The sequence below is a fragment of the Ranitomeya variabilis genome, chromosome 3, assembly GCF_051348905.1.
Source record: "Ranitomeya variabilis isolate aRanVar5 chromosome 3, aRanVar5.hap1, whole genome shotgun sequence".
In the NCBI taxonomy this organism is placed as follows: domain Eukaryota; kingdom Metazoa; phylum Chordata; class Amphibia; order Anura; family Dendrobatidae; genus Ranitomeya; species Ranitomeya variabilis.
The window spans coordinates 409,652,346-409,670,568 of NC_135234.1; the positions used below are offsets into that span (position 1 = coordinate 409,652,346).

At 42.8% G+C, this 18,223-nt stretch overlaps 1 protein-coding gene across 1 annotated transcript in view; it reads right to left on the reverse strand.

Moving 5' to 3' along the window:
- The window catches only part of LOC143817705 (schlafen family member 9-like), a 103,943-nt gene that overhangs the window by 22,856 nt on the left and 62,864 nt on the right, over positions 1–18,223 (reverse strand). Inside the window, exon 4 of the mRNA XM_077299191.1 lies at positions 1,759–2,789. Within this exon, the coding sequence (XP_077155306.1) occupies positions 1,759–2,789 (1,031 nt within the window). The remainder of the gene's footprint in view (positions 1–1,758; positions 2,790–18,223) is intronic.

The following is an 18,223-nucleotide window of genomic DNA, read 5'->3' on the forward strand; positions in this document are numbered from 1 at the left end:
CCTAATCCCAACCCTAATCCCAAACGTAACCCTAATACCAACCCTAATCCAAACCCTAACCCTAATCCCAACTCTAACCCTAACTTTAGCCCCAACCCTAACCCTAACTTTAGCCCCAACCCTAACCATAACTTTAGCCCCAACCCTAGCCCTAACCCTAACTTTAGCCCTAACCCTAACTTTAGCCCCAACCCTAACCCTAAATTTAACCCTAACCCTTGCCCTAACTTTAGCCCCAACCCTAACCCTAAGGCAACTTTCACACTTGCTTTGTGTGGCATCCGTCGCAATCCGTCGTTTTGGACAAAAAACGGATCCTGCAAATGTGCCCACAGGATGCCTTTTTTGCCCATAGACTTGTATTAATCCGTCGCTAATGCAAGTCAATGGAGAAAAAACGCATCCTGCAAGCACTTTTGCAGGATGCGTTTTTTCTCCAACGACGCATTGCGACGGAAGCCAAAAAACGCTAGTGTGAAAGTAGCCTAACCCTAACCCTAAATTTAGCCCCAACCCTAACCCTAAATTTAGCCCCAACCCTAATTTTAGCCTCAAATCGTCTCTCCTGCCGGAGGAGGAGACGCAGGAGGACCCAGGGACACCGGGTAAGTATGATAGGGTCCCCGAATCCTCCTATTTCTCTGTGCTCTGATGTGCGATCACATCAGAGGACAGAGAATTACAGATCGCTTTTTTTTTTTTTGCGGTCGCCGGTAAACGGTTAATTACCGGCGATCGCAAAACAGGGGTTGGTAAAAACCGACCCCGATCATGTTCTTTGGGGTCTCGGCTACCCCCGGCAGCCGAGACCCCAAAGATCTTCCGGGTGCCGGGCGCACTGCGCCCCCGACATTTTTTCCCCGGAAAAAAGATGGCGGCGCCCATCGGGAGCCACGAGGAGCACCGGGGGAGATAGGTGAGTATTGGGGGGCTATTGGGGGCGATCGGGGACCCTATTTCTCTGTCCTCCGATGTGCGATCACATCGGAGGACAGAGAAATTAAATGGCAAATCGCGTTTTTGTTTTTTTTTTGTTGCGACCGCCGGTAAACGGTTAATTACCGGCGATCGCAACTCGGGGGTCGGTAAAAACCCCCCGAATCATGTTCTCTGGGGTCTCGGCTACCCTCGGCAACCGAGACCCCAGAGAAAATCCGACTCTGGGAGGCGCTATTCACTTTTTCCACAGCGCCGTTAATTAACGGCGCTGTGGTTTAAGTACCCTTAGCGGCCGCCGTAAAAAGGCGTATCGGCGGTCGTTAAGGGGTTAAACACATCCAATTGTAGAAACTATTATTATTACAAGATCTATTGATTAAAATGAACTTCCGTTAGTGGTAAAATCCCATTAACTGTCTTCCTCCTGGCAGAGTTTGGACCTCACGGGGGTGGCACCAGCGTGGGGTCAGTCACCGCTGCGTGTGTTGATAGCTGTATTGACTAACAGATGTCCCGAATGCTGAGCGAGTTGTCAGTCAGTGTAGAGGCCACAATTACTCCCACGGCTCTTTATACATAGAGCGGTGACTGAAATCATGCTGGAGCTACCCCGATAACTGAGACTTATACTGTAGTAGGAAGAATAAAGTTCATTCCGGAAGTGTGGGTTTAAGTGCAGGCATCGGGGCAGGTTCAGAATGCCATTAACCCCATATCTGCAGGTTAATAGCATTTTTTCCCTTAATGCTGGCAAGCACTATTTTCTTTTATGTTAAATGTTATGTGGTCTAGAAGAAAACAAAAGCAAAGAAGATTTACCTGAATTTGAGTTAGTCATTTTCTCTACCCAATCAGATGCTGTCAGTTGCTTTGATTGCAGAGGTTTTCCTAAACAATCGTCAATTGAATCTAGAATCCAAGACTGGGGATGTTTCACAAAGCCAAGACAACAAAATGGCTCCACCTCTAAAAAAATGACATATCCAGAATGATTGCTCTGATCCCAAACATCTTTTATTGTGAGAGTGTAAAACTCATTTTCTGATTTGCAGTTTCCCAGGTGGACAAATATGATGCCTTTCAAATAGTCCTTAATAAAGAATTCAAGTTCTGATTTTTCAGTTCCTCTTAAACAACCGTGAATTACTTTGTAATCATCTACGCCGATAATCAAGCACCCTCCATCACGGTTTCCAAATGCTGAGAAATATATCCTAATAACGTCTTTGAATCTTCTTTGAAAACCATCTGATCTAAAATCTTTGAATTCCACATGATCTGATTCTCCAAGCTCCAGCTCTTCACCTAGACATAGAAACTCTTTAGCCATCAAGCTTTGTACACCATGTTGCCAATCACTTGCAGCAGTAGAAAAACGAGCTCTTTTTGCTCTTCCTCGCTTTTTTTTTTCTATAACGTTTTTTACTTGCATAGCGTTTACGATTTCCTTTGAGGTGAGGTTTCGTGTATATAAACCAGTATCTAGAGTGCAAAGTTTAGGATAATCTTTTTGCGTATTCCACGTTTTAACAAATATAATTAAATGTGATCCTTCTTGTGTGAAATCACAAAATTCACTTACATTAGATTTATACACAAGTTCACGCAATATGCTTTCAAGGTCCTGTCCTAACCCATCTTTAGTGTAAATGTAATCTTCATTAGAGCTTTCAATCAATACTATTCCTCCTCCAGAATTTAGTAAGGCACAGACAGCTTTACTTATATTTTCTCTCTGCTGGGTACTTTTTTCTTTGTTCATTTTTTTCCTTTTATGTTCACCCAGCACAGCTTTGCCCACATTAAGCAGTCTATCAGGGTACTTTAACTTTTGGGATAAATAATGGTCACTGGGGAGTAAAAAACAAACAAACAAAAAACAGTTGTTAACAATGTCACCAATAATTAATTTATAATATCAGTAACTCCTAGCATAAGCAACGATTACAGAAAACTTGTCGGCATTATTTAGCAATGTAAAGTAAAGGCACGACCATAATGGCGCTGTTATACAGAGTAAATCAATACTTTTAGAGGAGAAATTTGCTTTGTGGTTGTACTTTAATCCACATTTGAAGTTTTCTGGTAAATTGCTTTAGGGGAATATGGGATGAGACTGTGGGTAGGGCCTTCGGCTCCCGGCCTGGCCCCTCCGCTTGCCACCTAGACCATTTTATTGAAGACCGCCGGGAGATCAATCTGCGCACACAAAGCCCATGGCAATGATGGTACTGTGCAAAACTTCAAACAGGAGGCAGGTCACTCACAAAGCAGTGACCTGTCATACACACAACAGAGGCAGGCGAAGGGGCAAGAGCCAAAGACCCTACCCACAATCCCGCCTCATGCACCTAAAACTAGTTACCAGAAAACTTCAAATATGGATTAACCCCTTTGTGACTGAGCCAATATTAACCTTAAAGACCAGGCCAATTTTTTTTAAATCTGACCAGCGTCACTTTATGTGGTTATAACTTTGGGATGCTTCATCATATCACAGTGATTGTGAGAATGTTTTTTTTGTGACACATTGTACTTTGTTATTGGAAAATTTAGGTCGATATGCTTTGTGTTTATTTGAGAAAATATCCTAATTTTGTCCAAAATTTTGAAAAAATTCACAATTTTGAATCTTTGATATCCTTTAACCAGTTAGTCATGCTGTACAAAATTGACCCCTCCCAGACATGTGCCATACTAGCACTGCTCTGCAGGAGGTGCGTTCCCGCAAACAGTAGTACTGGTACTGCGCATTTATCGCGCGGCCTCACGCTGAGTGCCGCAGCAATTGGGTGCAGGTGTCAGCTGCATGTGACAGCTGACACCCCGCAACAATGCCCACGATCGGTGCTAGCACCAATCCTGGGCATTTAACCCCTCTGGTGCCACTGTCAGTAGTGACAGCGGCATAGAGAAGCTTCGCGCAGGGAAGGAGCTCCCTGCGCGCTTCCATCACATTTCTGATGGTCTCCATGGAGACCCCCGGCACCAAGATGGCCATGGGGTCCTTCCGAGTCCTGCATGCCTCCTTCCCTGCCTGTCAGCGATCTGACTTTATAGTGATGTCCCATCCTGGGACAATGTAAAAAAAAAAAGTTTAAAAAAAAATATTACAAATTGTAAAAATATTTTTTTAATTCCTAAATAAAGAAAAAAATTAATATTTTTCCAATAAATACATTTATGTAAATAGAAAAAAAACCAAACAATAAAAGTACACATATTTGGTATCACCGCGTCCATAACGACTGTCTCTATAAAACTATTCTACTAGTTAACCCCTTCAGTGAACACCGTAAAAAAAAAAAAAAAAAAACACGAGGCAAAAAACAATGCTTTATCATCATGCCGCCGAACAAAAAGTACAATAAAATGCGATCAAAAAGACGGATGTAAATAAAAATGGTACCGCTGAAAACATCATCTTCTCCTGCAAAAAACAATCATACAGCTCCATCAGCAGAAAAATAAAGTTATAGCTCTCAGAAAAAAGAGTTGCAAAATTAATTATTTTTTTGTATAAAATAGTTTTTATTGTGTAAAAGCGAAAACATTAAAAAAATATATATAACTGTGGTATCGCTGTAATCATACTGACCTGAAGAATAAAGCATCCTTATCAATTTTACCACACGTGGAGCAGTATTACAAAAAAAAAAGCAATTCCTGAATTGCTGGTTTTTGTTCATTCTGTCTCCCAAAAATCGGAATAGAAAGCGATCAAAAAATGTCATGTGCACGAAAATGGTACCACTAAAAACGTCAGCTGGTCCCGCAAAAAACAAGCCATAACATGACCCTGTCGGCCAAAATATGAAAAAATTATACCTCTCAAAATATGGTGACGCAAAAACTAGCTTTCGCAATAAAAAGCGTATTTTAGTGTGTGACAGCAGCCAAACATAAAAACACAATATAAATCTGGCATCGCTGTAATCGCACCGAGCTGAAGAATAAAGAATACTTCATCCAAAAAACGAATTAAAGCTGCCAAAAAGGAAACACAGAAGCACATTGCTAAGGAGAGTAAAACAAATCCCAAACTGTTCTTCAACTATATCAATGGTAAAAGAATCAAAAGTGAAAGTGTAGGCTCCTTAAATTGTGAGGAAAGAATGGTTGTAGATGAGGAAAAAGTGAATATATTAAAACACCTTCTTCTCCATGGTATTCACGGTGGAAAATAAAATGCTAGGTGAAATGCCGAGAGACAAAGAAAACCCTATATTAATGGTCACCAATCTAATCCAAGAAAGAGGTGCGAAAGCAGCTAAATAAGATTAAAATAGATAAATCTCCAGGTCCGGATGGCATACACCCATGAGTACTAAGAGAACTACCATATTTTCCGAACCATAAGACGCACTTTTTCCCCAAATTTTTTTTGGGGAAAATGGGGGTGCGTCTTGTGGTAAAAATATACTTACAAATCCTGTGGCGGCGGTCCCGATGCAGCCTCCCGTCCCAGGCTGGTGCGGCGGTGCTCTGTGGTGTTGTGGTGGCGAGGCTTCGTGGTGGAGGCACGGCTCTGCCGGTATTTCTTTAAAGCCCGGAAGCCCCCGCAGCTCCGTGGCGGTGGTCTCCGACAAAATGGCTGCCAGGGGGCGGCGCATACTCAGATTCAGATCTCTGCCAGTTCCTTTGACCTCATGATTCTCATTTGGTCTGATATGCACTGTGAACTGTGAGGTCTTATATAGACAGATGTGTGCCTTTCCAAATCAGGCCCTATGAGTTTAATTAAACACAGCTGGACTGCAATGAAGGAGTAGAACCATCTCATTGAATCATAGAATGGTAGAGTTGGAAGGGACCTCTTCGGTCATCTGGTCCAACCCCCTGCTCAAAGCAGGATTCACTAAATCATTCCAGACAGATGTCTGTCCAGCCTCTGTTTGAAGACTTCCATGGAAGGAGAACTCACCTCCTCTCGTGGCAGCCTGTTCCACTCATTGATCACCCTAACTGTCAAAAAGTTTTTTCTAATATCTAATCTGTGTCTCCTCCCATTCAGTTTCATCCCATTGCTTCTAGTCTTTCCTTGTGCAAATGAGAATAAAGATGATCCTTCTACAATGTGACAGCCATTGAGATATTTGTAGACAGCTTTTAAGTCTCCTCTCAGTCTTCATTTTTGCAAGCTAAACAGTCCCAAATCCTGCAACTGTTCCTCATAGGACATGGTTTGCTGGCCGGTGACCATTCTGATTGCTCTTCTCTGAACTTGCTCCAGCTTTTTGATGTCTTTTTTAAAATGTGGTGCCCAAAACTGGACACAGTATTCCAGGAGGAATATCTCAAGTAGAATCACAAGGAAACGGACAGCATGTGACTTAAATATGAGTGTCTGAGAAAAGGGTCTGAATACTTATGACCATGTGATATTTCTGTTTTTCTTCTTTAATACATTTGCAAAAATGTCTACATTTCTGTTTTTTTCAGTCAAGATGGGGTGCAGAGTGTACATTAATGAGAAAAAAAATGAACTTTTTTGAATTTACCAAATGGCTGCAATGAAACAATGAGTGAAAAATTTAAAGGGGTCTGAATACTTTCCGTACCCATTGTAAGTTCTATAAGGGGTCTAGTTTCCAAAATGTTGTCACTTGTCGAGGGTTTCCACTGTTAAGGCACATCAGGGGCTCTTCAAACGCGACATGGCATCCGCTAATTATTCCAGCCTATTTTACATTCAAAAAGTCAAATGGCACTCCTTCCGAGCCCTGCCGTGTGCCCAAACAGTAGTTTTCCCCCACATATGGGGTATTGGCATGCTCAGGAGAAATTGCACAACAAAATGTATAGTCCATTTTCTCCTGTTACCCTTGCCAAAGTAAAAAAACTTAGGTCTTAAAGAAAATTTTTGTGAAAGAAAAGTAAATGTTTATTTTTTTCTTCCACATTTCAAAAAATCATGTGAAGCACCTGAAGGATTGACAAACTTCTTGAATTTGGTTTTGAGGGGTGGACTTTTTAGAATGGTGTCACTTTGGGTATTTTCTGTCATATTGGCCCCTCAATGACACTTCAAATGTGAGGTGGTTCCTAAAAAAATGGTTTTGCAAATTTTGTTGTAAAAATGAGAAATTACAGGTCAACTTTTAACCCTTATAACTTCCTAACAAAAAAGAATTATGTTTCCGAAATTGTGCTGATGTAAAGTAGACATGTGTGAAATGTTATTTATTAACTATTTTGTGTGATGTGACTCTTAATTTTTATGCCCTTAAATCAGAAAGTTTGTAAATTGTGACATTTTCAACAAATTTCCATTTTTGTAACAAATAAAAGCAAGTCATATCAAAGAAATTTTACCACTGTCTTAACCCCTTTACCCCAAGGGTGGTTTGCACATTAATGACCGGGCCAATTTTTACAATTCTGACCACTGTCCCTTTATGGAGGTTACACCTCTGGAACGCTTCAACGGATCCCGGTGATTCTGACATTGTTTTCTCGTGACATATTGTACTTCATGATAGCGGTAAAATTTATTTGATATTACCTGCGTTTATTTGTGAAAAAAAACAGAAATTTGGCGAAAATTTAGAAAATTTCGCAATTTTCCAACTTTTAATTTTTATACAATTAAATCACAGAGATATGCCACACAAAATACTTAATAAGTAACATTTCCCACATGTCTACTTTACATCAGCACAATTTTGGAACCCCAATTTTTTTTTGTTAGGGAGTTATAAGGGTTAAAAGTTAACCAGCAATTTCTCATTTTTACAACACCATTTTTTTTTTTTTTTTAGGGACCACATCTCATTTGAAGTCATTCTGAGGGGTCTATATGATAGAAAATACCCAAGTGTGACACCAAGTGTGACACCATTCTAAAAACTGCACCCCTCAAGGTGCACAAAACCACATTCAAGAAGTTTATTAACCCTTCAAGTGTTTCACAGGAATTTTTGGAATGTTTAAATAAAAATGAACATTTAACTTTTTTCCAAAAATTATTTTTTTCAGCTCCAATGTTTTATTTTACCAAGGGTAACAGGACAAATTGTACAACAACTTTTGGGGTCCATTTTCTCCTGAGTATGCCGATACCCCATATATGGGGGTAAACCACTGTTTGGGCGCATGGCAGAGCTCGGAAGCGAAGGAGCGCCATTTGACTGTTCAATGCGAAATTGACTGGAATTGAGATGGGACGCCATGTTGCGTTTGGAGAGCCCCTGATGTGCCTAAACATTGAAACCCCCCACAAGTGACACCATTTTGGAAAGTAGACCCCCTAAGGAACCCATGTAGATGTGTGCGGAGCACTTTAACCCACCAAGTGCTTCACAGAAGTTTATAACGCAGAGCCGTAAAAATAAAAAATCATATTTTTTCACAAAAATTATTTTTTTGCACCAAAATTTTTATTTTCCCAAGGGTAAGAGAAGAAATTGGACCCCAAAAGTTGTTGTCCAATTTGTCCTGAATATGCCGATACCTCATATGTGGCGGTAAACCAGTTTGGGCGCATGGCAGAGCTCAGAAGGGAAGGAGCGCCATTTGACTTTTCAATGCAAAATTGACAGGAATTGAGATGGGACGCCATGTTGCATTTGGAGAGCTACTGAGGTGCCTAAACATTGAAACCCCCCACAAGTGACACCATTTTGGAAAGTAGACCCCCTAAGGAACTCATCTAGATGTGTTGCGAGAGCTTTGAACCCCCAAGTGTTTTACTACAGTTTATAACGCAGAGCCGTGAAAATAAAAATTCTGTTTTTCCCACAAAAATTATTTTTTAGCCCCCAGTTTTGTATTTTTCCAAGGGTAACAGTGTAAATTGAATCCCAAAAATTGTTGCCCAATTTGTCCTGAGTACGCTGATACCCAATATGTGGGGGGAACCACCGTTTGAGAGCATGGCAGAGCTCGGAAGGGAAGGAGCGCCATTTGGAATGCAGACTTAGATGGATTGGTCTGCAGGCGTCAAGTTGCATTTGCAGAGCCCCTGATGTAACTAAACAGTAGAAACCCCCATAAGTGACCCCATATTGGAAACTAGACCAGTGACCCCATATTGAAAACTAGACCCCCCAAGGAACTTATCTAGATGTGTTGTGAGAACTTTGAACCCCCAAGTATTTCACTACAGTTTATAACGCAGAGCCGTGAAAATAAAAAATCCTTTTTTTTGTCCACAAAAATTACTTTTTAGCCCCCAGTTTTGTATTTTCCTATGGGTAACAGGAGAAATTGGACCCCAAACGTTGTTGTCCAATGTGTCCTGAGTACGCTGATACCCCATATGTTGGGGTAAACCCCTGTTTGGGCGCACGGGAGAGCTCGGAAGGGAAGGAGCACTGTTTTACTTTTTCAATGCAGAATTGGCTGCAATTGAGATCAGACGCCATGTCGCGTTTGGAGAGCCCCTGATGTGCCTAAACAGTGGAAACCCCCCAATTATAACTGAAACCCTAATCCAAACACACCCCTAACCCTAATCTCAACGGTAACCCTAACCACACCCCTAACCCTGACACACTCCTAACCCTAATCCCAACCCTATTCCCAACCGTAAATGTAATCCAAACCCTAACCCTAACTTTAGCCCTAACCCTAACCCCAACTTTAGCCCCAACCCTAATTGTAGCCCTAACCCTAGCCCCAACTCTAACCCCAACGGGAAAATGGAAATAAATACATTTTTTTAATTTTTCCCTAACTAAGGGGGGGGTTTGATTTACTATTTATAGCGGGTTTTCTAGCAGATTTTTGATTGGCAGCCGTCACACACTAAAAGACGTTTTTTATTGCAAAAATATCCATATTTTGGTCCACAGAGTCATGTGAGGTCTTGTTTTTTGCAGGACGAGTTGATGTTCTTATTGGCAACATCTTTGGGCACGTGACATTTTTTTATCGCTTTTTATTCCGATTTTTGTGAGGCAGAATGACAAAAAAACAGCTATTCATGAATTTCTTTGGGGGGAGAGTTTATACCGTTCCGTGTTTCGTAAAATGGATAAAGCAATTTTATTCTTCGGGTCAGTACGATCACAGCGATATCTCATTTATATCATTTTTTTATGTTTTGGCGCTTTTATACGATAAAAACTATTTTATAGAAAAAATAATTATTATTGCATCGCTTTATTCTGAGGGCTATAACTTTTTTATTTTTTCGCTGATGCTGTATGGAGGCTTGTTTTTGTGCGGGACAAGATGAACTTTTCAGCAGTACCATGGTTATTTATTTCTGTCTTTTTGATAGTGTGCTATTCCACTTTTTGTTCGGCGCTATGATAATAAAGCGTTGTTTTTTGCCTCGTTTTTTTTTTTACGGTGTTCACTGAAGGGGTTAACTAGTGGGACAGTTTTATAGGTCGGGTCGTTACGGACGCGGCGATGCTAAATATGTGTACTTTTATTAAAATTTAGATAAAGGAATGTATTTATTGGAACAATATATATATATTTTTATTATTTATTTAGGATTTTTTTATTTTTACACATGTAAATTTTTTTTCTTACTTTTTTACTTTGCCCCGGGGGGGCATCACAGTAAAGTGACAGATCGCTGATCTGACACTTTGCTGTGCACTGTGTCAGATCAGCGATCTGACGTGCACTGCTGGAGGCTTCCCCGCGCCTGCTCTGAGCAGGCGCTGTGAAGCCACCTCCCTGCAGGACCCGGATGCAGCCCCGCGGCCATTTTGGATCCGCGGGCTTGCAGGGAGGAGACGCTCGGTACAAGGTGAGCACATCGCCTTGTACCGATTGTCTCAGGGAAGCACGCAGGGAGCCCCCTCCCTGCGCGATGCTTCCCTATACCGCTGGAACACTGCGATCATGTTTGATCGCAGTGTGCCGGGGGTTAATGTGCCGGGGGCGGTCCGTGACCGCTCCTGGCACATAGTGCCGGATGTCAGCTGCGAGAGTCAGCTGACACCCGGCCGCGCTCCCCCCGTGAGCGCGGCTGATTGCGCTGGACGTACTATTCCATCCTTGGAAAGTAAGGCCCACCCCACATGGACGGAATAGTACGTCCAATGGCAGAAAGGGGTTAAAGTGCAATATTTCATGAGAAGACATACTCAGAATCACCGGGATCCATTGAAGCGTTCTAGAGTTATGACCTCATAAAGTGACAGTGGTCAGAATTGTAAAAATTGGCCTGGTCAGGAAGGTGAAAACAGGCTTCGTGGTGAAGGGATTAATGAACAACATATCTCATGTGTCTAGTTTACATCTGCATTATTTTTCAAACATCATTTTATATTGTTAGAATGTTTGAGAGGTTAAAGTTTAGCAGCAATTTCTCATCTTTTCAAAAAATTTTGAAAACTGGTCTTTAGAGACTTATTCAGATTTAGGCCGGGTTCACACTTGCGTACCGGGACTTTGCGGAGGACTGCGTACTTCCTCCGCTAAGTCCCGCCTACTTCCGCATACTTCTGCATGCGTCCTGCATACCTATCTTTAACATTGGGTAAGCAGGACATGTGGATGCGTCGCTTTGACGCGCCCGCCGTCGGCACAAAACGCAACTCACAAAAATACGATTCAGATGAAACCCTTGACAGAACCACCCACTATAAAGAGGAAGATGGAGACACTTTGGAGTCTGTTTGGTGTCCATACTTTTAGGAATTCACAGAACCATGGTCGCCCACACTTGTGCATTAACAAGACACCTAAAATGATGGGACACCGCCGGAACAGAAACCAGTCCAAAGTGACTCCATCTGCCTCATAAGTGAGTGGTTCCGACGGAGATTTAACCTGAATCACATTTTATTTTATTTTTTTAAGATTTACACGGAAACCCTGTATGCTTTCAGCATAGATCACAGGCACCCTGTATGCTTTCAGCATAGATCACAGGCTAAATGTTACTTGAGCCTTGTTCTGATATTTGGGACGCACAATGAACAAACAGACAACAGTACAAGAATAGTTATCTTTATTCTTGCAAAGTATAAGCGATAAGACAACCTTACTCTTTGGGTCGGTGCAATTACAGAGATACCAGATTTATATAGGGGTTTTTATGTTTTGCTACTATCACACAATATAAAAGCCTTCTTATAAAAAAAAAAAAAAAAAAAAAAAAAAAAATAGTTTTTTGTCACCATGTTCTGAGATGTCTTCTTTTTTTTTTGCGAACAGAGCTGTGTGAGGGCTTATGTTTGCGCGACAAGTTGGAGATTTTTTTGGTACCATTTTGGAGTACATAGCATTTTGATCGCTTTTTAATCAGATTTTTCTTAAGAAGAATTAACAAAAATCAGCAATTCAGTTAAGGCTTTTATTTTTTTTGCGTGCTTACATTGCGGTAAAAGGATTAGACCAATTTGTTCATCGGGTAAGTATGATTACAGCAAACCAGATTTATATTTTTATTTTTACACGCTGCTGCTTTTACAGACTAAAACAATATTTTACAAAAATGAATTTGTTTTTGCATCGCCATATTTTAAGAGCTGTAACCTTTTTGTTGAATGAGCCATATCAGGGCTTGTTTTTTGCGAGATTGTTTGGTGTTTTCATTTGAACCATTTTCTTTTTACATATGTCTCCTTGATCGCTTTTTATTACATTTTTTGCGTCAGTAAGATGATAAAGTTGTGTTTTTATTTTTGTGGCGATACTAATTATGTGTATAGTTTGTTTATTTTTTGTTTTAATGCAAACGCTGCATTTTGAGCGGTTTTCGCGATTTGTGTGCGCTTGTGTGTTTTTTTTTACAAATTTTATTTTACTTTTTTCCACTTAGTCCCACTTTGGGAAATGTATATTTTTAACCTGATCGTTGGTCTCATGCACTGCAGTACTCGTGTACTGCAATGCCAGAGACCTATCAGTGAGTCACTGACAGAGCCTGTGAGACCCAGCTTATAGATGATCAATACTGCCATAGGGGGACTTTTAATCCCCTTTTAATCACTTAAATACTGCTGTAGCGAATGACAACGGCATTTAAGGCCGGTTTCACACTTGCGTTTCAGTCCGCAGCATAAGCAGTGCGGTCATATAGCTTTCCGTTTCATACACATGAGTTATAGACTTAAAGGGCCACTGTCACCCCCTCCAGCCGTTATAAACTAAAAGAGCCACCTTGTGCAGCAGTAATGCTGCAGTCTAACAAGGTGGCTCTTTTAGTTTTTGATTCCGTTATTCCCTCAATAAAGCGTTTTAAAATTTGCCCTAACTACCTGTCTGCAGACCTGGAGGCGGTCCGAAGCCTCCTCTGTGAATCTCCCAACGGCCGTCACTCTTCTCTTCTGGGGATGTGGTCGCCGCCCCCTTCGCGCTGTTTCTTCTTAAATCCGGCGCCTGCGCTATGCGTGCCTGCCTGTGACAGGCGCAGTCTTCATTGTCCGTCATAGGTCAGATGCAGGGTGCCTGACTGCGCCTGTGCGGGCAGTGCGGCCACCCTGTTGCTGAATCCCCGCCCCGCACTGTGTTATTTATTATGCACAGTGCGGGGCTGGGGTTCCTGGGCATGCGCACTGCGCTGTTCAGACGCTCCCCCCGGTCCCCCGCCTTCCAGCGTTGCCGTAATATACAGGTTTCCTTGCCAGCGTTTGGAATGAAGCAGCCGCAAATAACGCTGGAAGGCGGGGGAGCTGGGGGAGCGTCGGAGCTGGGGGAGCGTCTGAACAGCGCAGTGCGCATGCCCAGGAACCCCAGCCCCGCACTGTGCATAATAAATAACACAGTGCGGGGATTCAGCAACAGGGTGGCCGCACTGCCCACACAGGCGCAGTCAGGCACCCTGCATCTGACCTATGACGGACAATGAAGACTGCGCCTGTCCCAGGCAGGCACGCACAGCGCAGGCGCCGGATTTAAGAAGAAACAGCGCGAAGGGGGCGGCGACCACATCCCCAGAAGAGAAGAGTGACGGCCGTTGGGAGATTCACAGAGGAAGCTTCGGACCGCCTCCAGGTCTGCAGACAGTTAGTTAGGGCAAATTTTAAAACGCTTTATTGAGGGAATAACGGAATCAAAAACTAAAAGAGCCACCTTGTTAGACTGCAGCATTACTGCTGCACAAGGTGGCTCTTTTAGTTTATAATGGCTGGAGGGGGTGACAGTGGCCCTTTAATGGGGTAGATACATCAAAGGGTTTACGCAAGAAAACTTATGTACATTTTATGCAGCTCAAAGATGTGCAAAAATTTTGCATCTTTTGGCAGAGCATGGCAGCCTTCACCCCACTAATTCATGATTAGATGTGGGGCAGCTTACACAAGAAATCTTATTTCAGTCATTGATTTCTGGCCTTTTAATCCACCATGCTCTTCATTAAGACTGGTAGATACAACTGTCTTAATCGAGGCCAAAGAGTCTAGGTATGTCTACAAACCATAATGAAAAAAAAATGCCTTCATAGCTTATAGTGGTTCCTGCAAATGCGGCGCCCCGTGTCCTGGTCGTCGCAGTGATGTCATTATCCTTTCAGGGGAGAAGTGATGTCATGTCTGAAGGCAATGAAAGACAACCACATTCAGGTATTACACACATGCAACATGTTCACACTCCAGACCAGAAGGGGGGAGCTCTAAGCCTGTTTAGGGTGAACTCCCCTATTTACATCCTGATCTGGAGGGAAAGGGGTTCAGTTCCTGTCAGGCAGCCAGGACGAGAGGAGCTCTGCTGGCCTGAAGTGCTGCAACTCCTGGGAAAAGACACAAAAAGGTGAACATACAACAGAGAGTGTGCAGGAAAGCAGAGCACAGGGGAGGAATAGCAGAGGGAGATCAGCCAGGAACTAGCTGCTCCTTTCTGAGGCGCAGAAGCCGGTAGCCAGGAACATTGAGGGAGCAACTGTCTCTAAGCCTTGCTCCAGAGACCGGCAGGACAGTCAATTCCAAGTTGGCTGTCCGACCTTAATACCTAAGAAGACTCAGTGGCAACTGTGGGTGCCGGGGCGTCTCTAGGGTCCCTATAAACAAGCCTCAGGCCATTAGTCATACGGGTTTGTCCTATCCACACCATCTGGGGGGCAGAGAGGAAGACATAACATCTAGAACATCTACAAGAGTTGTGAGGACCTTACTGAGAAGCTCAGCAGGGAGGTACTACAACACCCAGGCGCTAGTAGGAAGGCTACCGACTTCCACCTGGTTAAGGGGACTCTGGAATTGCCTTCAGACCGACCGGACTCTGCCTGCCCTGTCATCTGGCGCTCCGGGCTGAGGATACCATCTGAAGTCTTCAGTAAACAAGGTAAAAGACTGCAAACCTGTCTCCTCGTTCTTTATTGCACCTTGCCCATCTATAAACTCTTTTACTGGATGCCCCTGAAGGCCACGGACCGGGTCAGCCACTGTGACATCCCCCGAACCGCAGGACCCGGTACCGAGTACCCCATTGCCCTACTCTGGGGGCGATCCACAAAGCTAGAATCACACATTATTTTCTAACAGTAGTAGGTACAAAAGAAAGTGTCAGTCAGTCTTTCAAACATTTCTATTTTCTTTTTCTTCAAGGTTCACCTCTGCTTTTAGGTAAAAAGACTGCCACAAAAAAAAAGTTTGTGATTTCAGCCAAAGGTTGGGCTCACAGGTTTTTAGACCTTGGGTTTTCATTTTTGGTAAAAGATGTTGGCTATGAGAGGAACTTTGTAGCTTTTCTCACAATTTTAGTGCTTTTTTCAGGTCTTTGGCACTTTTTCCTCACAATTTTTATTTTGCGCTGGTCAAAAGAGTCTCTAAATCAGGTCAGATTATTCAAACTATAAAAATGATCATACAGATTTATGAAGCACCCAATAAAAGTTCACAAATTATCAGTTTCATTACTCAAACTGATAGATTAATTAAACTAACAAATTAATTAGAATTCTATTATGCAGTTTAGTCATGTTTACCCATAAATTACATGGGAAAATGGATTCGCCTATATTTGTATATTCACCAAAAGGGAAGCACAACCCCTTCACAACGTCCGCTGTACATGCACAGTGTGACAATCACGTGGGCTCGCTCTGAGCACCGGAGCCGTCACACTGCAAAAATGCCCACGATGGGTGCTAGCGCCGATCATGGGTGACCCCTCTGATCCCACTATCAATAGTGATCGCAACATTGCAGAGGGAAGGAGCTACCTTTGTGCTCCGATTGGCACAACATGATTGTGATCACTATTGATAGTGGAGGGGTCCAATTGTCTCCATGGTGACCCCAGGCCGATAGATGGCTGCGCAGCCATCTACGAGGAAATTTTAGAGCACTTAATACTCCCCTCTGCCGACAAGCTTTTTGGAGATGTAAATGTCATTCTCCAGCAGGATTTGGCACCTGTCCACACTGCCAAAAGTACCAATACCTGGTTTAAAAACAACATTATCACTGTGCTTGATTGGCCAGCAAATTTGCTTGACTTTAACCCCATAGAGAATCTATGGGGTATTGTCAAGAGGAAGATGAGAGACACAAGACTCAACAATGGAGACGAGCTGAAAGCTGCTATAAAAGCAACCTGGGCTTCCATAACACCTCAGCAGTGCCACAGGATGATCGCCGTCATGCCGCATTAATGCAGTAATTGATGCAAAAGGAGCCCTGACAAAGTATTTAGTGCATTTACTGAACATACATTTCAATAGGCCAACATTTCGGATTTTAAAATAATTTTTCAAGCTGGTGTTATAAAGTATTCTAATTTACTGAGATAACGACTTTTGGGTTTTCATTGGCTGTAAGCCATAATCATCAACATTAACAGAAATAAACATTGAAAAAAAACAACAAAAAACAGGAAAGTCTCTACAAGAACAAAAGCACTAAAGCAGACCTGTCACCAGATTTCATAATGCAAACTATTAAAATAATTAAATAGCTCTTAGACCTGATGAAATTGGTGTATTTGCTTTGCAGCTTGTACTTAGAAAAGTGAGATAACCTGATTGACAGCTCCTCAATGTATGTGAGGGAGGAGTTTGTAATGTATGCAATTTGAATTGTGAAATTTGAAGAAAGATCTGTTATAGCCCCTTCTTGAGCATGTTCGGGTTAAGGTACCTTCACACGAAACGATATCGCTAGCGATCCGTGACGTTGCAGCGTCCTGGCTAGCGATATCGTTTCGTTTGACACGCAGCAGCGATCAGGATCCTGCTGTGATGTCGCTGGTCGCTGAATAAAGTCCAGAACTTTATTTGGTCGTCCGATCGCCGTGTATCGTTGCGTTTGAAAGCAAAAGCAACGATACCAGCGATGTTTTACACTTGTAACCAGGGTAAACATCGGGTTGCTAAGCGCAGGGCCGCGCTTAGTAACCCGATGTTTACCCTGGTTACCAGCGTAAAAGTAAAAAAAACAAACAGTACATGCTCACCTGCACGTCCCCCAGCGTCTGCTTCCTGACACTGACTGAGCTCCGGCCCTAAAGTGAAAGTGAAAGCTTGCTGTTAGGGCCGGAGCACAGTCAGTGTCAGGAAGCAGATGCTGGGGGACGCGCAGGTGAGCATGTACTGTTTGTTTTTTTTACTTTTACGCTGGTAACCAGGGTAAACATCGGGTTACTAAGCGCGGCCCTGCGCTTAGCAACCCGATGTTTACCCTGGTTACCCGGGGACCTCGGCATCGTTGGTCGCTGGAGAGCGGTCTGTGTGACAGCTCCCCAGCGATCAAACAGCGACGCTGCAGCGATCGGCATAGTTGTCGCTATCGCTGCAGCGTCGCTTCGTGTGAAGGTACCTTTACTGAATTTTTTCTGTGGACTTGTGTATGCCATGTACTGTGATGTCTAGGGATGTTGTTTCAAGAACCCCTGTGAGCGAATAACATGTGTAAACCTCTAAAATAATATACGGTATCTTTATTACTTGTCAAAATGGAAGGGATAACTATCCTAAACAGAGATAACACATATACAATGCATATGAGTAGAAATGGGAAATAGATTCGCTGTCAGGGACCTGTCCTCACTTCCTGCCTAACCGCGGAGGTTGGCACCCTACACAACATGACAGTGGCGCCCCCGCTCCTCGGCGGCTGTCCCTGATGTCCCTATTCCACCATAAGATAGGAGAAAAGAGCAGGAAATACAGACCAAGTCCTAACTAACCCAGCTAGCTAGTATATCTCCTACGGTATATGTTGTCCATGTGCAAAAAGATACACATGTAACATTTGGGAAGCTTTTTTCATAATCTATTCTACAATGGCTTACTTTGTGCCTAGATTCAGGCTTCTGGCAATGTGCAACTATACTGAAGACTTAACCATATCTGAGTAGTAGATTTTACGTCTGGATTTCCTGGCAACTTAAAGGAGATTTTGTAAACTAGGGTCTTCTTTTTTTATTCGTTTAAAAA